Source organism: Rousettus aegyptiacus, unplaced genomic scaffold (genome assembly GCF_014176215.1).
Source record: "Rousettus aegyptiacus isolate mRouAeg1 unplaced genomic scaffold, mRouAeg1.p scaffold_m13_p_12, whole genome shotgun sequence".
NCBI lineage: Eukaryota > Metazoa > Chordata > Mammalia > Chiroptera > Pteropodidae > Rousettus > Rousettus aegyptiacus.
The window spans coordinates 40,221,110-40,244,648 of NW_023416287.1; the positions used below are offsets into that span (position 1 = coordinate 40,221,110).

General features: G+C 52.7%; 2 protein-coding genes across 7 annotated transcripts in view; both read left to right on the forward strand.

Annotated features, from left to right (window-relative positions):
* The window catches only part of CHCHD6 (coiled-coil-helix-coiled-coil-helix domain containing 6), a 232,545-nt gene extending 232,230 nt beyond the window's left edge, over window positions 1-315 (forward strand). For all 5 annotated transcript variants that reach the window (XR_001598932.2, XM_016160523.2, XM_016160524.2 and 2 more), the window contains one exon: window positions 92-315. Coding sequence is in view for 4 of the 5 variants with exons in the window: in XM_016160523.2 (XP_016016009.2) it covers window positions 92-97 (6 nt within the window). In the remaining variant the exon portion in view is untranslated. The remainder of the gene's footprint in view (window positions 1-91) is intronic.
* Window positions 316-16,652: 16,337 nt separating this feature from the next.
* The window catches only part of PLXNA1 (plexin A1), a 52,315-nt gene continuing 45,428 nt past the window's right edge, over window positions 16,653-23,539 (forward strand). The window contains exons 1-2 of one of the 2 annotated variants that reach the window (XM_036229752.1): window positions 16,653-16,860; window positions 21,594-22,851. In XM_036229752.1, coding sequence (XP_036085645.1) covers window positions 21,613-22,851 — 1,239 coding nt within the window. In that variant the 5' untranslated portion in view covers window positions 16,653-16,860; window positions 21,594-21,612. The remainder of the gene's footprint in view (window positions 16,861-21,593; window positions 22,852-23,539) is intronic. The other variant, XM_036229751.1, reaches the window with a different exon arrangement.

The following is a 23,539-nucleotide window of genomic DNA, read 5'->3' on the forward strand; positions in this document are numbered from 1 at the left end:
CCTGGGCCCTCTCGGAGCTGAGACCCAGGTGTGTGCAGAGTTCCTGGCAGAAGAGGGTCCTGACTGAACTCTGACCTATTCTCTTTTGTAGGGTTGAGAAGCGTCCATCATTCTTGGTGCTGGCAGTGACTTGGAGCCCTAAAGAAGGGACTAGTTATAGGACCACAGCCGACAGATCCCTGGGCCACAGCCATTTCCTGCTGGGTGCATAGAATGCCCCTGTGCTTGGGGCCATTATGTGCTTAAGAAATGGAGGATATGTTACTGTCCAAAATCAAATAAAGCAAACTGTCTTTGTTTTCTGTCATTCCCTCATCTGGCCGGCAGTCATTGGTGCCTCTTCTGTGCAGCCCTGTGCTTGGCCTGGTGACATAGGCTGGGGAGACAGGCTGTACACCTTTCGGAGTGCCCAGCCTAGCAATGGAGATGAGTGGGGACCTGTAATTCTGCTGCAGCCACAGAAGCTGGTATGAGATGAAATGAGAGGAAAGCCGTTCTTTCTAGGGACAGAGCCAGGAGAACAGGTCAACTTCCTGACAGAGGCTCTGCTTGAGCTCATATTCAAAAGCTGGATTGATGACTGCTGGGCAAGCCAGAGTGGTTAGAGTAGGGTCTCAGACACAGGTTTGGGGGAGCACAGACCGCGGACAGCTGCGTGTTTGCAAAGAGTACAGTAGGGGGCGGGAAGGCTGAGGTGCTAGGGGGCCTCTGGCAGGAAGTCCCATGAGTGAAGCTGCCCATGCTCCCTGGGAAAGGTTTGCTTAAGTGGGGCAGGACACCTGGGGGCATGATAAATGGGAGGCTGGTGGGGTAGGCCACGGGACAGACCAGGGTTGGACTCAGGAGCTAAAACTGGCAGGACTCTGGGTTTGAGTGGGAGAAGGAAGGATCAAGAATGATTTTCAAATTTACGGCTTGCCTGCTAGTGATTCCAGGGACTGAAATGAGGAACACAGGGAATTGAGAGGGGCTGATGACAGCTGGGTTTGAGATGTATTCTGCCCAGTTGGTGTCCAGGTCCCCCAGCTGAGGCACCTTGAACATCCTGGGCTGCACTCTAGCTTTGCTCAGCACCAAGGCAGCAAGAGGAATTTGGGGCAGTGTTTCTGACCCACTAACCACTCTGCTGGTGACCTTGAATTTCCTGCTAAATTTCTTTTGGAGAGCCCCAAGGCATCTGGAGCTAAGAGCCTGCAATCTTGATTCAGGCTTTGTAGCACAAACACTTCTGCTCATCCCCAGATTCTCACACCCGCAGTTCAAGTGAGGTTGAGGCTTGACTGTGTCCAGTTGTCTGGGCAGGTAGCGCAAGGCAGTTTTATTCGGCCAGGCTGCGTATTAGCTAAGAGGGAAAGCACTTTGGGAGATGCCCTCTTTAGAAGTTCTGGGCCAGCTTACCAAAACAAACAAGATGTTCAGAAAACATGCAGAGGTGAGCAGCCAGAGTAGATGTCAGGGTGTCCTGGCCTGAGCCTCCTCCCGGCTTCCCCGTGGCAGCCCAGGGAGGGGCCGTCCCTCTGCAAGGTCAGCCTGGTAGAGTCACAGGTCACCTGGCTGATTGACCTTAAATGATATCAGCCCTCGTTCAGTCAGAAACAGCTGAGGCCCTTCTGAGACTCCCTCAGAGGTCTCTGGTGTCTGAGCTTTGTCCAACTACCAATTCTCACAGTAATAACTCTCAGACTCCATCCTCCTACCCAGGAGTCAGTTGGGAGCAGCTATGTGTACACACAGGTCAGTGTGCACCTGTCCATCTGTGCATGTGTATATATAAGTGCCTTTGTGTGTGTGCACATATGTGCGTGTGTACTGTGTTTGTGCACAGGCAGCCATCCATGTTCACCACCTGCTAATGTTCTTGGCCTCTCTACTTAGACCTCAGTCCATTTCCCTGACTCCCCTGGAGTCAGAACCAGGCTTCACTTTCCTGATCTCCAGCCCTACTGGAGACTTGAGGTGTGTGTGTCCTGAGCCATCTGTATCATTGCGTTGGAGACTCAGTAGGTGGGAGGGAGGGCATGTATGTGCTCAGGTGCAGGCTCTGTGTGCGTCTGTGTGTGGACTTTCCATGTGTCCATGTGATAGGAAGTCAGACCCGATAGAGCATTGCATGGGTAAAGGGTGTGTCGAGAGGGGTGTGGATCTGGAGGCAGACATTCCTGGGCTCAAGTCCTAGCCGCTTGACTATTGAAAGAGAGTGTTAATACCCATCCCACCTGGCTGTGGGGGATTAAACGTGACGATACTAACTGTGATGTCCAGGGACCAACAAGGAAACCAGAAAGCACTCTGATTATTTAAACAGGGAATCGAATGCAGAGATTTGGAGATGGAAGAGCTGAAACCTCAAATGGCATGGTGTGGCAACCCAGAAATTAGTAACAGTGGGAAGCTCTCATTGCTCTAGGGCGAGAGGGACAGAAGGAGAAGGCAGGATCACTCAGTGGAAGCTGGCACCATGGGGGCTCTGCTCAGGGGGTCTGAGGCCACCAAGAGGACGTGTTAGCCACGGGTTCACCTCTCCTCCTGCCCTCTAGCCTACCTTTGTTTGTGCCTGAGCCTATTGGGGATCATGGGGCAAGGAAGCCCCAGAGCTGCCCCTTGCATGAAAAAGTGCCACAGAGGCCCAGGACCGAAAGCAGGCCAGCAGGAAGCACTTTAGCATGACCTTTGGGGTGTGTTGGGTTGACATGTGTGCCTGTGCTTGGGTGAGTATGAGTGGTGGGTACCACTGGCAGCATGTATACATAGCTGTGTGCATTTACAATTTGTACTGGCACATGACAGCCAGCTTGCAGAGAATGGTCCCAGCCACCAAGCCATCCCATCAGATTCCATGTGCCAGATACTCTCCTTCGCCCTTTATACTTACATGTTTGTTTAGTCTCAAACAGCCCTAAGTGATAGTTACTGCTATTACTGCCGCACTTTACAGATGAGGAAACCGTGGCACATAGCAGGGGAGTAACTAGTCCCAGGTCACACAGTACTCAGTTCTGATGCTGCACCTCCTTTTGGAGGCAGGGTTCTGGCCGTGTGCCGGGCTAGGCCCAGGGATGTCCAGAGGCTTGGTTCCACCCTGCTTCAGGGACCCAGCTTAGAGAGCCAGTCCTTTACTTTTCTCCTCACCTGGATCCCCAGACAGGAAATGTGGCCCTTAGCAGTAGAAATGGCTAGAGTTTACTCCTTCCAATGTCATTATAGACCTGGAGCGACCCAGTGATGCCAATACAGGCTCCGAGCCCTGGGGTAAGATCTCCTGTGTGGTACTGATTCCTACCCACTAAGAGAGGGGGGGTCTTGCCTTGGATAGACACCGCCATCTTACCCACCCATGACTGCTGCCACCCCTGCCTGATGTAGACGTGACCTCAGATATTCCAAGTCATTGCAGGTGGCTGGGGTGGGGGCGAGAGCAGAGCGTGGAGGGAATGTCCAATATGCACTGAGCACAGGAGGAAGCAGTGTCACTGTGGATGTGGAGAGGCCCTGCACTGTGGTCACTGCTGGAGAAGGGGACTCACCTTGACCTCAGAAGGATACATTTGGTGAAATACATTGAAAGCCTTTTAAAGTGTGAAAACTCTCAAAAAGGAAAGGAAGAGAGAGAGGGAGAGAGAGAGGGAGAGGGAGAGGGAAGGGAAGGGAAAGGAAGGGAAGGGAAATATCCCCCACCCCTCCCCCAAATCCATCCCTGTGTTATTTACAAGAAACATCACCTCAACGCTGAGGGCACGGATTGGTTGAGAATAGGATAGAAAAAGATACATATGCACACTGGGAAAGCTGGAGTGGTCATGTCACTATCAGAGAAGATGGATATCAAGACAAGAAATGTTATGAGCAACAGGGGGACTATTTCAAATAGTATCAGGGACAACTTGCATGGAGACTTAGAAATCCTACTACATGTGCACCTGGCATATGAAGCAAGATTGACATAACAGGAGAAATGGCCAAATCCACAATCGCTATTGGAGCTTTGGGAACAAAGCTCAACCCAGTGATGGTGGATCAGTGGCTCAGGGAAAATCAGTGCACAGGTCCTGCGTCCTGGCCCTCGCTCAGTCTGCAGTGCCCTGCTCAGCAGCGGGACATGGAGAATCCGAGTGTGGCAGATGAAGCCCCTACTCCAAGCACAGCAACACGTCCTGAGCCTCCAAGCCAGTTATTCCCGTTAAATAAACATCAACAGGTGCCATCCTAGGCGATGGTGATGACGGCTATTCCTCAGTGTTCACAAGGATTAGTGCAAGGGCCTGCCCCTCAGATCCCCTTCAGGGCTGAGGGCAGACAGCCCCAACCCCAAGTCCTCTCCCTCTGGGTACTGCCTTTGTCGAGAAGTCACTTCACCAAAGTCATGTCCCAGGGGAACAGGGGCAACATCCAATTACTGCTTGATAGGGAGATGTATAAAGGCCAGGCTTCTGTGCCCCAACTTGGAACAACCTGAAAGAGCGTCCCAACCTGGAAGAGTGTTCCTACCCAAGAGCTGGGCAGGGCCTCAATGAAACTGCTTGGCAGCTCAGCTTGTCTCCCTGCTCTTGGTTCCCCTTGGCAGTGACCCCAAGTGCACCCCCTAATAAACATCCTGCGGGCTAGTCTCTGCCTCAGACTTGGCTTCCCTGTTATTATTATATTCTAGGTACCGTGAAAACTATGGCAACACCTGGTCCATGCCCCTGGGCTTATAGTCTATCAGGAGAGCTGAAGTTGGAGCTCAGTCATGTTGAGGCCCCTGGGGAGAGGCCCCAGGAGCTCTGGCCTAGGGCGTCCAGGCTCTAGGGTCAGGGCGGGTTTCTCTGAGGAGTTAAGGTTTATTCTGGTGTGAGAGGACTGAGCCAGAGTTGGCCAGGCAAGGCGACTGCTTTATCATAGTGATTATAACAATGGCAAAATACTGGAAATGACATAAATGCCCAACAATAGGGGATGCATTAAATAAAATGTGATACGTCCATAAGACAGCACTGCAGCCGCTAATCTCAGCAACATAGAGTATAGTACTAACATGGAACTCTGCGCACTCTATTTTAAGAAAACAAATTGTATATTCTGTATGACCCATTCTTTAGATGAAAATATATCACCTACACCTCTATAAAAACATACACTCACAAAGAAAAAGACCAGGAGGTTATATACTAAAACGTTATAGTGCTTTTCTCTAAGGGACAGGATTATGGGTGTTTTGTTTTGTTTTAATAATTAACTGTATTTTCTGTTGTCCTAAACTGACCTGAACAGAGATCTGTAAGGGAGTCAGACAAGAAAAAAATCACTGCTGTCGGATATTGCAATAGGGCATAGGAGGACCAAGAGTGCAGGTTACCATTTCCTGTGAAGACGAGACTTCTGCACCCCCACTCCCTGGGGGTTCCCACTCCCAGACAAGGCAGCTGCCAGCATCTCTCTGGCCCAGTAATAGCCTGGCCAAATCCAGGTTCCTCTTAAGGAAAAACACTTCCATTTTATACCTGATAAACTGCCTCATTAAATTTAATGGGCCGGTTATTCCTGTTAAATAAACATCAACTAATTATGAAAAACATATCTGCTAAAGTTTGACTGTGGAACAGGTAAAGCAATTACATGGTAATTCAGCCTCAAAAACAATGCAGCAATGAAGTGAGGTGCAGACCACAGGGCAGAGTGGGTAGAACACCTGGAATTCAGATAGCCCTCACCCTTCCACATTCCTTCCCAGAGCTCAGTGGGTCTCAGGAAAGTCAGCTTACTGAACTTATTGGAGTTCAGTAAGAGCTGGGCAGACTGGAGCCCAGACAGGGGCAGACTCAGGCCTTGCCTCGGGACCGCTTTAGCACAGGTGACATAACCCTTGTTTAAATGGAGTTAAACAAAAAGAGTGTGTTGGTTCAGGTGATTGAAAAGTCCAGAAAGAAGCCTCAGGCGTGAATGGACCTAAGAGCTTAAACAGGGATTGAGACCTGGTCTCTTAGCTCTGTTCTCTGTGTCACCTTCATTCTTTGGCTCCATGAAGTGCCCCAGTGATTCATGGCACGTAGAGTTTCTCTTTCCCTCTGGCTCCAGGTTAGGGTTTAGGGGCAGATAACAAATTGCTCTAGAGCTGACAAAGTGATATCAGGAAACTCTCAGGGGAAGCTAATAAACATGAAAAAAGGCTCCACATCCTTACGACTCATTGGGAAAAAGCAAAACAAAGCTACAAAGAAATACCTCTGCACAGACAATACCAGAATCTGGTGAGCATGAGCAAAACCATTGAGACCTTCATTCATGGCTGCTAGGAGTGCGCAATGATTAAACTACTTTGGAAATAGTTGATGTGGCAGTTTCTTATAAAGTTACACATCCACCTACACTCTGATGCAGCAAGTATACCCTTAGGTCAATACTCAGAAAAATGAATATTCATGGTGTCTAGGTGGCACATACGGAAATGTTCATATGGCTTTATTTATAACGGCCCAAATGTCCACAGACAGTAGAATAGGTAGGTTGTCATTTATTCATACAACAAAATACCACCTAGCAATGAAAAGGAATAAACTAGAGCTCCTGTAATGACAAGAATGAATCTCACATCTCATCGAGAGAGAGAAGCCAGATAGAGAGGAGTCTACCCTTGTCTCAGCTTCCTAACAAATGACCACAAACCAGCTGCTTGCAACCATACAGCCATGGGTCAGCAGTCCTGGCACAACTGAGCCAGTCCCCTCCTCGGGATTCACAAGCCCACAGTCGAGGTGTGGCCACACCGGGCCCCTCTCTCAACTTTCCCTGCCTATTGGAAGACCTCCTTCCTTTATGGCTGTAGAATGGAAGCCACCCCAGTCCCTGGCCATGTGACTTTCACAGGCCCTGCCTCAACACTTTTCTAAAGCCAATGAAGGCATCTCTCATGTGACTCAAGAGAGAGGTCTCCCACCCCTGCCCTAGCGCATTGGTTAGAAGCAAGTCATACACTTACAGGGAAGGTTACGCAAAAGTGTGACTCACCATGGGGCGGCCCTGGAGGATTCCATTGCTACACAGTTCAAGAGGGAGAAGGAGGTATCTTGAGGTAGCTCTTGTGGAATGATCTCCAAAGTTCTGTTGGTAAGAGAAAAGAAAAAAGAAAGAAAAGAAAGGAGGTTCACAGCAGTGTGTATAGTTTGTATCTTTTGAGAAAGAGAGGTGAGAATATCCATGGGTGTCTGCATTTGCTTGTAGCAGTGTAGCATGTCTCTGAGCCCAGGGCCGAGTGGGAAGGAGACTGACTCTTCATTGTGTATCTTGTGTGCTGCTTGGATTTTTTTAAACCATGAGCATATATTTTGATAATTAAAAGATGCTGTTAAATTATTAAAAGACAAAAAGATCATACCTCTTGGAAGGTAAAGGATCTGGATGCAGCGGCAGCTGCCACACCACTGGGGTTGCCTCTACCTGACCCCTCACCTTACAGTATGCCATGGAGAGGTGAGGGGTCAGTCACATGACTCCAATAAGTTCAGTATGCTGCCAAGGTTACCGAATACACACAAAGGAAGGTGGAACCAAGAAATAGATGGCTGGTGACATTATTGGACCTTTGGATCAAGCCATACCTGAAGCAAGACACCCTTGGACCTTTCAGAGGAGCAAGTCCTTGAATGTCCCTTTGGAGGAAGCAAAGAGAGACTTTTTTCAAGGCCAGTCCTATCCATTATGTCTGGTGTCCACTCTGATAGGCTGTTAAATATTTTGAATGTCACCCCTGGTGTTTGTTACTTAGACCAAAAGTACCTTGTCTGCCTTGGGGGATGTTTCCAGTGAGTGGAACTTGAGCCAAGTTGCATATATTCAGGTTCTAGCCCCTCATTGTTCCTGTTCTTCTGCCCCCTCCTCCTTGCGGGGCCTGTGCCCCTGCCCTTGGGGCTGGTGCCCAAGATGGTAGGCTGCATGGCTGGCTGAGGTCTTACCCACCGAAGACATGGGGAAGGTGGGCTGGTCTCATCCACTCCCCACACATTCCCTGTCAGAGCCCCCATGACACCTCTGCTTTTGACCTGGTGGAGATATAGGCTCAGAAATAATGATATCTGGTGCTGAGGCCCAGGACATTTGTGGGTGGATGCTTCGGGGCAGCCTTCCCAGAAAAGAAGGAACCCGTGCTGGTGCTCGCCAGGAAAGGTCCGCAGGGCAACCTCATGGGGACAAAAGGAACAAGCATCATGTGCAAAGCTCATAGTAAATTAGGGAAATCACAGAGGCTCCCTATTAGGAAGTATGGAGGTGGCAGGAAGAGGGTGTAGAGGAAGTGCCTGGCATAGCCAGGGCTGCTATAGAGACCTGGCTTATGATAGTCAAGCACAGGGGATACAGCTGCTCAGCATGTCCCCTGGGCTACGTCACTTTACTTCTTCATGCCTAAGTTTCCTCATCTGTGAAAAGGGAGAAAACCCTCCCTGCTCAGTGATATTGAGGATTGAACAAGGTGCCTCAGTGAGAGCTCTCTCTGCCTGGGAGGCACCCAGTGTTTTCTCTGGTCCTCACATTAACCCTGGGAACAGGTGTCATTTGTCCCATGCAGAAAAGGAATTGAGAGGTGGGGACACGAGTGGAGCCCAGAAGGGACTGGGCCCCGTGTTTCTGCCACTAAAGCTTGTGCTCTTTTGGAGGGGGGCATTCCTCCAGGGGAAAGTTTTCCCAGGAGATGTGTCTCAGAAGGGGACATGGGTAGTTCAAAATGACTCACTAGAAATTCCAACTTCCCTTTTCATTTTCACTCCCATGTTTCAACCCACCCACATCCATAGGGCAGGCAGTGCACAGCCACAGAGAGGTGTGCTTAGAGTGGGTGTTGCCAGGAGGTTCTGAAAGAGCTCTTGGTAGATGGGTCTTAGACCGAATGTCTGGGAGAGGCCATCTCCTAGCTGAGACCTCAGACACTGTGGCACAGAGACCAGATTGTGCCCTTTAAATTCCCCACAGAAACCACAAGAGAGAAATGGTTGGTGTTTTAAGCCATTAAATTTTAGGGTGATTTGTTACACAGCAACAGATAGTGAATACATCCCACAACCCCATATAGATTGTCTACCTTATCTACTCATCATTAGAAAGATGAGGTTCCCTGCCTTCATGGGGTGTCCATTCCAGGAGTGATGGATAATAAACAGCTTAGAAAATATCAGGGGAATTAGTGCCATAACGAACTTACATGGGGCGGGGATATGACTGGGGTGCATTTTATATCAGGGAATCAGGAATTTCTCTGAAGAAGTGATAGGAGCTCTGAGGCCTGGAGAATGAGGAGACAAGGTCAGGAGAGTAGAGGGATGGAGCATCCCCAGAATCCTGCAGTGGCCTCTGCTGCAGTAGTGTCCTACTGGCCTGTGGGCTCTGTGGGGGACCCAGGCAGAATCATTCTTCTATTCAGCCTGCCCCAGCCACAGAAGGCAAGGGGGACACAGGGAGAAAACTCTGGAGAAATAGTGCCGGCAGCTTAGCTGAGCTTGGTGCGAAAGCAGCAACCAAGATATTTTTTAAAAACTTTTTATCTTGAAATAATTATAACCTATAATGATGATAGCTTCACAGGAAGTTGGAAAGAGAGGTTCCATGTATCTTACCCTAGTTATGTTAAGTAGTTATGTCTTATACATTGATACAATGTTCCTCTCTAGTTCTTTGTCCTTTATCACATGTTAGATTCGGGTAACCATCCTCCCACCAAGCTAGAACCCTCACTCCCTCAGGCTGCTCTTTATAGTCACACTTCATTCCCCTCACCATTCCTCAACCCTGAAAAACTCTAATCCGTTCTCCATATCTACAGTTTGTCATTTGGAAAACATTATATAAATATAATTATACTATTTGCATTTTTTGTGATTATTAATATGTTAGGGCTTAAATCTGCCATTTTATTTTTTGTTTTCTTTGTTCCCTTTTTTTCTTTCTGTTTCTTTTTCTGCCTTCCCATGGGTTACTTGAACACATTTTAGAATTCCACTTTTGTTTATCTACAGTGTTCTGAGTGTGTTTGGTTGCATAGATTTTTTTATAGTTGCTCCAAGGATTATAGTTTATACATGTACTTATTACAATCTACTTTAACAGTTTGAGTGACATGTAGAAATCTTATCTCTTCACATAACTTTACCATCCCCTTTTATAATATGGTTATGTGAGATGCTCCCTCTAACTATACTAAGGCATCAGGCAGTAGTAGAATTTTGCTTCAACCAACCAGTACATCTTTGAAAGCTTCAGAGAAGTCCATTGTTCGTTCTTCCTTCTCAGCATTCTAACATCCCTTCTTTATCATTTTCTTTCTGTTTAGAGAACTTCTGTTATCCATTCTGTCAGGGGAGTTCTACTGGTGACAAATACTCTTACTTTTCCTTCAGAATGTCTTGACTTCTCCCATTCCTGAATGGTATTTTCATGGCTGGCAGTTCTTTTTTGTTTGTTTGTTTTTTAGCGTTTAATAATGTCATTCCACTTCCTTCTGGCCTCCATGGTTTCTGATGAGAATAGCACATTATTGAAACTGTTTTCCCTCACATGAAAAAGTTTATCTGTGGCTGATTTCAAGGTGTTTTTATATTTGGTTTTTGGATGTTTGATGATAATGTATGTGTCTTGGCACAAAGTCCTTTGGCTTTATACCATTCTGGGTTCATTAGGCTCCTTGGATCTGTAGGTTTATGTCTTTTGCCAAATTTAAGAAATTTTCAGCCATTATTTCTTTGATGATTTCAGTCCTATCCTCTTAACTCCTTTTCTTCTGGAATTCCTTCAATGGCATAAATATTAGATCCTCTGTTATATCCCACAGGCTCCTGAGGCTCTTCCCACCATCACCACCCCCGCTGCTACCCTCCCCCCGCCCCTCGCCTCCCACCTTTCCCCCACCTCCCTGCAGTCTATTTTTCAGATTGGGTAATTTCTATTGTTCTGTCTTCAAGTATACTGTTCCTTTCTTATTTTTCCTATGTTCTGTTGTGGAGCCATCTATTGAGTGTATTCTGATTTTTAGTGTTTTTAAACATTCTAAAATATTCATTTGGTTCTTCTTCATACATTGATCTCCTGGCTGAAAATTTCTATATTATTATTTGTTTAAAGCACATTCATAATTGCTCATCAGAGCATTTTAATTATGGCTACTCTAAAATCCTTGCCAGATAATTACAACATATGTGTCACCTTGGTGTTGGTATCTTTTGACTGTGTATTCTCAAACAACCTGAGCTTTCCCTGGTGCTTGCTATGATGAGTGACTTTTGATTGGGTCCTACACATCTGGGGTACTGTGTGCTGAGATCCTGGGTTGCATCTCTCTCTTTGGTTTCACACCTCACCTCCTCTACCCTGCATAGATGGGCAAAGCGGATGCTGCCTCATTACTTTTGGGTAGAGGACAGCTCCAGCTTCCTTTCTTAGCCCAGGGATTTACAGCACAATGAGAAAATGTGGGCTGCTTTCCTGATCCTTGGGTGTCTGATTCTTGGGGCTGCAGCGTACAAGGGCAGGGGGTCACTTTTTCAGAGAACATGGCCATGGAGAGGGCTCCCATCCTTGGGAACATCATCTGCAACCTGACTGTGAACCCCAGGGTGACAAGGACCCACTCTGAGCATCCTGGGCATGGTGTGCACTGTGAATGCTCCACCAAGCCAGAGATTACAAACTGGAGACTTGCTGGCTGGGTTTTTCTTACTGGTGCATTTTGTTCACTCAACACTCAAGAGCATGTCCATGCTTTCCACGGTTGCCCTCGCCACCTGCTCTAGCCCTCCCCACCTCCTATATTTAGCCTGTCTTACTCTTTACATTCATCATCTACATGGCTCTTGAAGTCATCTGAGTTTGCCGCCCCAGTACAAGGTGACGCCTAGCCCCTGTGGTATTCTTGATGAGTGTCTGTGGAGGTGGGTGGGAAGCTCTGTTACTGTGTCTTTTATGCAATGTAGGGCTGACAGTAACCTGGTTGCATGCCCAAGGCTGGGGGAGTGCTGGTGGCAGACCTGAGCCCAGACCGGTCACAGCTGGCACTGGGAGGGACAGGAAGCCTAAGCAGGGCTCATGCGTGGGAGGAGCTATAGTCAGGAGGCTTTTTGGAGGAGGGGTTTGGGATCATGGGTTTTGAAAGATGGAATGTAGAGATGGGGGCACTCCTGGACAAGGGCACAGCATGGGGAAAGGCCTGAGGTGCAAAGGCATCTTTGGAGTAAGAATCTCAGCCTGACAAGAATGCTGGGCACACTGGCAGAGCAACATTTAGGTAGGTGGAGGCCTATTGGCACCATGAGGTCCTGAATGCTTTGCCTACTCTGCATTTAGGCCTGCTTGTTTTGATAATTGGTTTGATTTTCTGTGGGGGAACCACTCTCCAATGCCACCTCCTGGCTCTGGAGAGCTCACTGATCCTAGCCCACCAACTGAGATAGAAGATTCTATCCTCTGGCCAGAGTAACTGGTTTGAGGGGCCAGGGCATAGAACATGATCCAGCCTACTTCATGAGGCTCCATTCTGGGAATTTCCCTGGACCTATTGGGAAAGAAGCACCTGGAGCTGCGAAAGCCCCCATACACAGAAGCCTATGTGGGCAGGAACTGAGATAGTGGCCAGCAGAGCCCACGATGGCCATGCTGTTGCCCAAGACCCAGCCATACTCAACTGCTGCACACTTGAGCCAGTATAATAGGCTCCTTGAAGCTTAAGCCCGGTTGAGTTTCTGTCTCCTGCAACCAACAGCGCCCGACTAGTGAGGACAGGGGCGGCAGGAAAGTGGACAGGACGGGCAGAGGCCATGGTGGCCCAGCAGCCTTCTCTTTAGGGTGCTTGCACCTGGGCTGAGCCCCTGTCCTCTTGTTTTAGAGCTACAGGCCGAAGAATTGGAGTGTGGGGATGGCTCTAGCCCCTGAACAGGCCCCCCATCTTATTTGTACCCAGCGGCCAGAATGGGCTCCTAGAATGCAGCAGTGACTGCAGCTTACTCCAGCGTCCACAGTAGCAGCCCATGGGCTGAGGCTGACAGCATTGACCCCACAGCAGCACATGAAGAGGAGCCAAGATGACCCCTGGCACTGCACAGTCAGGGCTGGCCCAGGGCAAGTGCCCACCAAACATTGAGGAACCCCCCCCCCCAGGAGCACCTGCACTGTGCCTGCCCCCAGAAGGTATACATATGTGTGCACATTTGCACGTGTATGTGTGCTCATATGTGCACATACAGTGGGTGCAGGTGTGCAGTCATTCCACATGTTGAAGGAACCTCCCTATGCAGGGAGGGTGTCCACCCTTTCTCCTTTCTCAGATCCCTCTGACCATAGTGTGGAGAGCACTGTGGGGCAGGAGAGAAATGGTTCTGATATGGGGGCAAGGGACAGGCAGGAGTCAGGGTGACCCTAGCTTTGAGCCCAGTGCCATCCCCTAGGGGGTTTGGGTACCCGAGACCTCTCTGTACCCTCCCCTGGCTTCCCCCTTACACATCAGCACTGAGGGCAGTGGAGGGGGCCCACCATGGGGAGGGAAGAAAGCACTCTTAAGTCTACTTTTTGGCAAAACTCTGAGTCACTAAAATGTAGATGTCACCCCTGGAGCTGCTCCTGTGGCAGGAATACTGGACAGTGCTGAAAGAACCTCTTCTCAACCCCTGAGAGGAGCTGTTTCTAGAAACTGTTCCATGATGTTCAACAAACCCCATAACCTCCTCAGCTGCTCAGCAAACAGAAACAAAACTGCAGAGGAAACACAGACAAGAAGGGCCCAAGCTGTTACGCTTACTCATTTATCTTCCGTGATGTGCAGTGAAGAGCATGAGGGCCATAGGCCTCGGTGTGAATCCAGCTGAGCCCTCGGCCTCTTCACTGGAACTTGGGGGGGAGGGGCTCCTTAGAGGGCAGTGTCAGCACGCACGCATATGCAGCTCCCAGCTAAACTCAAGACAGGTGCCCTGGGGCCAGATGGAGGTCCAGAGCACAGGGAACACTGCACTGGGCTCATGAGAGCAACAGTTTCTTCCCATTTGCTCTTCAACAAACTGCTTGTTGTGGTCTCCTCCCCATGTCCCTTCTGGATTGCTGTCTTTCCTTATTGATTCTTGGGAGTTCCTTCTGTATCCTGGGTACACATTTTTTGTCAAACATATGTGCATTGCAAACACCTTTTCCTACGTGGGCTCATTGGCCACTTCCTTTTTCCTAGCTTTTTGTGAACTCTATAATTTTAATGAATAAAAATAACCAGTTTTAAGGGAGTCAGGTTGATCCATATTTTTCTTTATTTACTTATTTTTGACATTTCATTGAAGAAATCTCTAGTCCACTGTCACAAAGGTAATCTGCTCTGTTGTCTTCTAAAAATCTTGTGGTTTTCTTCATGGCGCTTGGGCCTATGGGCTTCCTGAAATTGGTGGTCATGTGTGATGCTCAATCAAGCATTATATAACCCGATTCCAACTTGAAAAGACCTTGCCACCGCGTTTGGGGAGTGGACAGCAGTGATATACGCAGGAGCAGAGGATGGAGTAGGAATGGAGAGAGATACTGTAATCTGGTATAAGTTTCAGGGATAATGGGACCCTAAAGGAGGGAAGGGTGTCTAAGGGGACACTGAGGTTCCTGGTGGGACAACTGTAGGATGTGAGAGTATGAGCTTGACTGCCAACCAGAGCCCAGCTGCCTTCCTGAGACACCCAGGGAGACAGTAGAGATGAGGAGCTAGACCTCAAAGAAGCAGCTCTGGCTCTTGGGGACTGTTGAGCACACAGTGGGAAAGGTCTTAAGCAGTGCCTGACTCAGCAGCCCCACAGAGGATAGGTTGGCAAGGAGCAGGCAGAGAGATGGGACAGCTCTGGTACCAACACACGGAGCATAGGTGGACATTTTCTCAGGCCCACCGTAGAGCTCACACTCACGCCTCCTCATCACCTCTGTGAGGGGTCTCTGGCTCCATCTCACAGATGAGGAAAATAGAGCCCAGAAACAAACGGGACTTGATACACGTTAACCAGCCATGCCAGGATCCGAACCCAGGTGTGTGGCTCAGATGTCCATGAGGGAGGAAGGTGCTTGGGTTTGGTTTGCTGATGCATGTGTGTGGAGTGTAGTAGAGTGACTGAGTTGGGAGCTAGATTTCCAGGGGGAGCCCCCTAGCTCTGCCATCTACCAGCTAGGGAACTTGGGGAAGTCACTTCACTTCTGTAAAATGTAGCAGAGCCCTTCGTAAAGTCAGTGCTAGAGTAGTGCTTATTCAATAAAACAGTAAATAGGACTTTTGAAAAAGATGTTCACCCTTACTTAGGGACATACAAATTAAAGCAACAATGAAAAACCAGTGCATACCACAAGATAGGCAAAAACTCCAGAGCCACAGTACCAAGTATACGTGAGGATGGGGGCTGCGGGGACCCTCCCAAACCACTGCTGAGACTGCAAACCTAGCTATTACTTGGGAAAACTTGGGTTATCCACTAAAGCTAAACACACACTTACCTTGTGACTCAGTAGTCCACCCCCAGGGCCGCCAGAAGCCTACACAAGATGTCTATCACAGCTTGCTGTACAGGGTCCCAAAACTGGGATGCTGTCCATCAGCAGGATAAGGGGTGCCCAGCACCACCCCCGAGGACAGGGCAGAACAGAGTGAATAAACTGCCCATCAGCAACCCTGTCGGGCTATACCCTCACAGCGCCGAGATTGCCTGTGATGCCCACGTCAAGCACAGCAAAATTGCAGCACGTCATGCTGAAATAGCAAAGGAAACCAAGAGGATTAACCCAAAAACTAGGATAGGGGCCACGCGAAGAAGAGGGAGCGGAGCGGGGCGAAGTGGGAGAGACCTTTTTGCCAGTCTAAGTTCCTTACCCTGGACTGTAGCTATTTCTTCTTCTGTGGGGATGACAGTCTGGTTTTCACACAGCAACAGCTTCTCGGTACTCTGCTGCTCTCCCCCACTCAGTTCGCCCTCGCATCACGAGGTCCTTTTGTTAGACGCGCTCTTGCACCTCACCTCACCTTCCCTGGGGCCTCCCGTGGAGAGGCCTCCCCACAAGCCCACCTGTGGGCGGCTGTCAGAACGCGCTGGCCTCTGGTTGAGCACCGTCACGGGGAACTGCAGTCTGCACTCCTAATGGGCCGTGGGGCCCGGCGGCCTCCGCGGGTAGAACCAGCCACTGCTCCCCACACTCCCCGGCCTCGGTCCAGGACAGCTTGGGTTCGCATCCCTCCACGCACCCACCTCGGAACTCTGGGAAAGAACTGATCTCCTGGGGCGCAACCCCATCAGTGAATGCGCAGCTCGGGGGCGGGGTGTATGTGGAGTGAGAGGTATCGTCTGTCCCCGCAGGCGCCGTTTTGCCTACTGGCGAGGTTACCCATCTCACCTAATAGATGTGGTCGGGGAGGCCTAGAGCCATGGGACCCACAGTCTCGCATGAATGGAGGTTGTACTCTTAGCCTGGGCACACGGGGGCTAGGCCCTGCCTTTGGGGACGCCCTGGAGGGAACCCCTCGCCCAGCCCTTTAAGGCAGGCAGCTGCGTCGCCCTTTGAAGGAGCGCGGTGGGCCCGGGCGGGCTCGCAGCGCAGGGCAGCGCGCCCTCTGGAGGCCGCCGCCGGCCGCGCCCCCGCCGGCCCCGCCCCCGGCTTCGGGACGCGCATGCGCGCTGTGCGGCGCTCCGCGGGCTGCGAGATCGAGGCTAGTCCGCAGCCGCGCGGCGCTCGGCGCCCCATTCATGCTGGGCAGTGGCAAAGCGGCTACGCAGCCGAGCCAGGGTGCGGCGGCGGCCTCGGCCTGGGCGGCCTGCGAGGCTTCAGGGGCTCGGCGGCTGGGCGGGCGGCGGCGGCGCGGGCGGCGGGGCGCGGCTATGGCCGGCGGCGGGGCGCACCCCGGGGCAGCCGGTGAGTAGGGGCGCAACTTTCCCCGTGACACGGAGTAGGGCCGGCGGGGGTCGCGGGCGGGGGGCGCGCCGCATGGGAGGCACCCTGGGTCCGGCCTTTGGTGGGGGACGCGGGCGTACAGCGGGGCGGGTAGGGGGTGTGCGCAGGGGACTGCGGCGCGCGTGTCCGCGCGTCCGCGTGTCCCTGCGGCTCTGGCCGGGCTCCTGCGTCTGTCCGGGCGCGGCCCGGCGCCGGCACTGAGCTCGTCGTGTCCTCGTCCTGTTGGGTTCGGACCCAGTTCCAGGCCCCGCGCCGCCGGCCTCCCCGCCAGCCCGGCCCAGCCAGCGGAGCTCCTCGGGGCAGCGCTCTCGGCGGCGCGGCAGGGCCGAGGCCAGCGCTGCCCTACCCTCAAAAGCAGGAGAGAAAGTTTGTGGCGGCCCCTTCGGGAGGGCCTTGCGGGTTGTCCAGGCCGAGCCCGGGGGCTAGACCGCGGCTCGGACCTCCGGCGGCTGGCAGAGCTGGGCCGGGCTGGGCAGGCCCGGGCAGGGCCGCGGGAGCCAGAGGAGGGCTGGCGCGGGGCTGCGCCCCGGGCCAGCCCTCAGGGCTCCGGGATGGAAGTTGGAGCCGCTTCCTCTGGATTTAGGCCCTCCCCCGGCCCTCTGGCGCGGGGAAATGGGCGCTGTGTCCGTCCCAGGCCCGCAGGGCCGCACACCGGGGCTGGGAGGGGGCGTTGTGGGTGCCGCTCGGGAGGCCACCCCACTCTCTTGGGCCTCCTCTGCCTCCCCCTCGCAGGGCCTCTCCAGGGTCAGCCCTCTTCCCTTGGAGGCTTCCGATTGCTTCCTGGATACTCTGGGGCCTGGTGTGCACCGAAGCTGGGGGCGGCAGGGCTGATTAGGAGCTGCCTTGGGGAAGGGGGAGCAGGTTTCCAGGGAGGTCCATAGTCGCTGTGAGATCCCAGGTGCAGCCGGGGAAAGGCGGGTGAGAGGGCACCAGTGACTGCCTAGAGACTGGAACTGCCCTGGCTCCTCCGTGGGGTGCTGGGGCCACGCCCCTTGAAAGAAAGGGGTGTGTATGTTGGGGGGAGAATGTGGACAGTGCCTCTGCCCCCTGATCCTGTGCTCCTGCACCTCCTTCCATGCTGAGGCGGGTTCTCTGGGTCTGCGCGGGAGGGTGGGGCTCAGCTTTTGCTCCTCTGGCCCTTGCTGAGCTCACCCCAGGTACCCTCAGCTCCCTACTGGTTTGGGGTGTGCAGGATGACCAGGTGTTGCACCAGGCAGCTAAGACTCTGCCACGCCTTTGAGAAACACCCCGTCCCATACAAGAGGCTGACCAGAAAACCAATGATTCTGCTTCAGGGCCCAACAAGGGCGTTTCACGCAGGGGACAGCATAGACTGAGGTCTGGCAAGCCCCTGTATGGCTGAGGTGTGTGCTTTGGGGGTGGGGATTAAGTGAGGTGCCATGGACAAAGAAGACAGCTCTTTTTCTAGCTTCCTGTGGCTTCCAGGTCGTTGCCTGCATGTTTTTACCCACCAGAAAGGTTCCCGTGTCTAGATCATTTTTCCAGGTGGAGATGACACCACCTCGAGGGAAGGCAGAGTGGTGGGCACTTAGTTTCTGAGAGCAGGACTCTAATACTCCCAGGTCCTGGTCCCCGAGTACTGGTCTGGTGGGAGAGTGGGGCATCTCAGGACCACCTCTCTGGGCCTCTGTTGGGGGAAATGGAGTGACAGGGGTAGCTCTCTGTCCTGCTTGATAATGCACACACCAGAATGGCAGTGTCTTCTTTATGCCCCAATCTATCTGAATCCTAGAAGGATTCAGAGTGGGGGCCGTGGGGCTAAGGCTCTGAGTGAGGGCCTTTGTTTCTCAGGGTAAGGAGGAGGAGTGGTGGTGGGACTTGCCGGGAGAGGGACAGACGGAGGACCTTGCTCTCTCTCCATGTTCTGCTGGATGGATCAGTCCATCCTGTCCAGGAGTGGAGCTTCACTGTTGCAGGCCTGTCTGCCTCTGTCCTGGACTCCATCTCCCTGGCTGACCCTCAGTCCACATACCCAATACCAGTCCAACTTCTCCCTCCGCAGTGTGGCTCTGATTGGGATCCAGCACTGCCCACTTCCCATGCTGGGAACCTGCAGTCATTCCCACTGCCTCCACTGCATGGTCCAGCAGATTCTACCCCCAAGCCTGTGCTCTTGTTGCTCCGCCACCCAGGATGCCCCCTCTCCAGCTAGCTCCCACTGTGTCTGTTCCTTCTAGAATAGGTGAAAAGGCCCCCTCAGGGAGCCTCCTCAGACCACAGTGGCTGGTTCTGCTTCCTCCCAGCTGAAGAGTACTGCATGTGTGGTGCTCCCTTCCCCCAGCCCAGCATGATCCTCTCCAGCACCCAGGCTGCTTTGGATTGAATGCATTTTTTCTTGGGCAGACCAGAGGCATGTGGGAGTCGAGCCCCAGCAGGTCTGCTGGCTTTCCAGGTCTCTGTGGGAGCCTGGGATTCCGTCCCTGTCCTGCCGGGACGAGCTGGGTGACCTTGGGTCTATCTGAGCCCTGAGCCCTCTATCTCTAAGATAGGGGGAGTGACCTAGACGTCTTTGCTGGCCCTTGGGAGATGGTAGGCATGAGGAACCCAGCCCTGGATCCCGGATCCCACTTCCTGGCAGGCAGCCCTATACCCCTGGCCTGTCCCTTCTCTTCCGGCCAGCCTCTGTTGCAGGGAGGGGGAGTAGGCCCAGGGCCAGGCCTGAGTTTGGATGGTGGCTTCTTCATCTGGGTCCCTCCTGTTTAATATAAAAAGTAGGGCCCATAATTGCATTAAGACATGTATAATTATCCCAGAGGAGGGGAGAGCCCAGCCCCTGGTAATTGCAGGTCTGCTTTGAACTGATAAACGGTGAGTGATTCATGTTTTCTTTGGAGTTCACATGCACTCAGCTTTTAGCTCAGGCCCTGCTGCCACTGTGAGGAGCTGTTTTTGGCTCTTGAGCTGGGGGTAGAGGGTAGGGGGCTGGTAACTCCTCTCCTGGCTGCCAGCAGAGGTCCCTGGTGGCTGTAGTTCTTGAGGCTATGTCGGGCAGAGATCTCAAGGAAAGGCAGCTGATAGCCTGCTGGGAGGGTCTTGCAAGGCAGCACAACCTGGTTCTTTGCTGTTGGGATTCTGGATAATGCCTCTCAATTCCCGAGCCTCAGTGTCCCCACCTGAGCAGTGGGTGTAGGCATTCATTGGGCAGAGGGTGTATGGGGAGTGAAGACACAGTGAGGAAGCAGGTTCTGTTCTGCCCTGGACCCATTCATTTATTCTTTCATTCATTCACAGGTATTATGAAGTCAGCTTTGGGGATACCATGGCAAACCACAGAGCTAGGTCGTGCTCTCAGAGAACTGCCCATTCTAGTGGGGAGAGCATCTGGGAACAATAAATGACAAAACCATTAGCATGTCTTGTGCTGCAAATTCAAATAGGCTGACCGATTGTAAGGGAGCAGCTGCTGCCTTTAGCTAGCAGGTCAAGAGAGGCAGCTGAGACCAAGCAGGGGTGTGGGGGCAGGGGAAGGAAGCACCTCAAGAGAGAGGATGGCAAGTCCAAGGGCTTGGAGGAGGGTAGACATGGAGACCTAGAGACCACTGGGCCTTCTTTGACAGCCAGCCACTACAGTGGCCAACCTGGACCTCAGCTTTCCCACCTGTAAAATGGGGCTGCCAGGCTATATTAGGGGAATTGGCTGGGAGCAAAGGATGTGTATGGACCCAGCCAGCACCTGCCTGCAGGCAGGGCTCAGCATCTCTGTGGTCAGTCTCCAGCCAGGAGTAGGGTGAGAGGCTCCCGCACATCTGGCAGAGCCAGGCAGGATTCCTGCTGGCATGGAGAGGGTACTCCTGCTGATGGCACCTTGTAGGAGTGCCTTGTCCTTCTCCAGTTCATCCATGAGAGAGTAGCTGTCATTCCCCATTTTATAAATGGGGAAATGGAGGCTGGGAAAGGAGCGACCCTCTCCCCCTCCCCCGGTTAGGGCTGCATGGCTACAGCTATAGAGTCTGGATTTAACCCCGTGCCTTACTGCCAACCTCTAGGCTAGGAGAAGATGGGACTTTTCCAGAGGAAGGGGGGCTATGGCAGAATTTGGGGGCTGGTGACTTCACATGCAGTTTAAAAAGTGGCCCAGGCTACTGTGTGGAGACTGGGCTATGGGTGGATGTGAGTGGAAGGAGCCAAGTGCCGTGGTCATCTAGGCGGGAGAGGGGTGGGCAGCTTGGGGGAGATTTAGGGAGTGAGTGTACCATGAGGGTGGTATCTGTGAGTAGGACTATCCAGGGCCTGCAAGGGAGCATTTGTCCTCAGACCCTTGGGTAGAAGTTGGAGCTGAGGCAGGGCTTGTCCCTTAGGGCAAGCTCTGAATCAAGAGGTGATGGTTCCCAGTCTAGACCATAAACCCTCTCACCCATCGCCTTGTTCTTGAGTCCATTTCTCTCCTCTGCTTGACCGATCATGGCAGGCCTAGGCAGGTGTTCACGGAAGGCATCTGGTGGCCAGGCAGATGTCTTCTGCTGCATGTGGGGGTGACAAGGCTTGATCACAGCACCCTTTGTAGGGGAGGTGTCTTCTCTACACCTCTGGCTTCTCTAGGTTTAGATCATGCCCCTGGAGGTGTAGTGTGGGCAGGCACACTAGAGAGCTCATGAGATGGCATGTAGGTGTGTGCCCTCTGAGGGGTGAGGCCTTGCCCACACTCATACCCTCTTCCTCTGTTCTCCCTATAGGGCTGAGGCTCCAGACCCCATGAAGCACATCCCTGCAGGACCTAAGCGCCTCAGCCAGATGCCTGGGCCCGCCATGCCACTCACACATCTGAGCGCATGGGTGCTCCTGATTCTCCTGCTGCTGCTGGGGGTTGTGCAGGCAGTGGCAGGTGTGCCTAGGGCGGGCGGGGGTCAGCAGCCCACCTTCCGCACCTTTGCTGCCAGCGACTGGGGCCTTACCCATCTGGTAGTCCATGAGCAGACAGGCGAGGTATATGTGGGTGCAGTGAACCGCATTTACAAGCTGTCGGGGAACCTGACACTGCTGCGGGCCCATGTGACGGGCCCTGTGGAGGACAATGAGAAGTGCTACCCACCCCCCAGTGTGCAGTCGTGCCCGCACGGCCTGGGCAGCACTGACAACGTCAACAAGTTGCTGCTCCTGGACTACGCCGCCAACCGCCTTCTGGCCTGTGGCAGCGCCTCCCAAGGAATCTGCCAGTTCCTGCGGCTGGATGACCTCTTCAAGCTGGGTGAGCCCCACCACCGCAAGGAACACTACCTGTCGAGTGTGCGTGAGGCAGGCAGTATGGCAGGTGTGCTGATCGCTGGGCCACCGGGCCAGGCCCAGGCCAAGCTCTTTGTGGGCACACCCATCGATGGCAAGTCTGAGTACTTCCCCACGCTGTCTAGCCGCCGGCTCATGGCCAACGAGGAGGATGCCGACATGTTCAGCTTTGTGTACCAGGATGAGTTTGTGTCATCGCAGCTCAAGATCCCCTCAGACACACTGTCCAAGTTCCCGGCCTTTGACATCTACTATGTGTACAGCTTCCGCAGTGAGCAGTTTGTGTACTACCTCACCCTGCAGCTGGACACACAGCTGACCTCACCTGACGCTGCTGGCGAGCACTTCTTCACCTCCAAGATTGTGCGGCTGTGTGTGGATGACCCCAAGTTCTACTCGTATGTTGAGTTCCCCATCGGCTGCGAGCAGGCGGGGGTGGAGTACCGTCTGGTGCAGGATGCTTACTTGAGCCGGCCTGGCCGTGCCCTGGCCCACCAGCTGGGTCTGGCCGAAGATGAGGATGTGCTGTTCACTGTGTTCGCCCAGGGCCAGAAGAACCGCGTGAAGCCGCCCAAGGAGTCGGTGCTGTGCCTGTTCACTCTCCGGGCCATCAAGGAGAAGATCAAGGAGCGTATCCAGTCCTGCTACCGTGGCGAGGGCAAGCTCTCGCTGCCCTGGCTGCTTAATAAGGAGCTAGGCTGCATCAACTCGGTGAGTAGGCACCGTGGCATTGTGGGGGGCTGCCCCTGTCCTGCCAGCCTCACATAATTAGCAGTCTTGACCCCATGTGACCTTATTCTCCTCTGAAACCATAGCAGAAATGCCAAGTGTATGCCCATGTAGTACTTGCCCTGTTCCAGATCCTAATGCTGGCCTATTGTCTCCCAGAGGGTTGGGGCTGCCCCCATGGTGTTGACCTCGGAGACTACTCCCAGGCTTGCACTGTCCTATTCCATTAGGAGACAGAGGGACCACATGCCTGGCACTGTTCCAGGTGCTTGCCAGCCCCATCAAGTCTCCATTGTACAGATGAGATCTCTGAGGCTCGGAGAGGTGAGGTGACTTGCCTAGGGTCATAGCCAACCAGTAAGAGGCAGAGCTGGAACCAGACTAGCATCGGGTGGGCCCCAGACACCGTCTCCCCCACAGTCCCCTGTCAGGAAGGTCTGTTCACTCTTGTCTTGGCCACATGTCTGCCCTCTGGGCTTCTCTGCTCTCACCTGGCAATGGGAGCTAACAACAGCCCTGACGTTGGGGTGTCCTGAGTGTGCAGGTGCTGGGTGCTCAGTAACCGGCAGCTGTAGCTCCCTTTTCTAGGCCCTGATGGGCAAGCCTGGAGCCAGCTGCTTTTTGGGGAGCATCTTGTGTATGCATCCAGGTGGTAGGAACCACTGTTTTT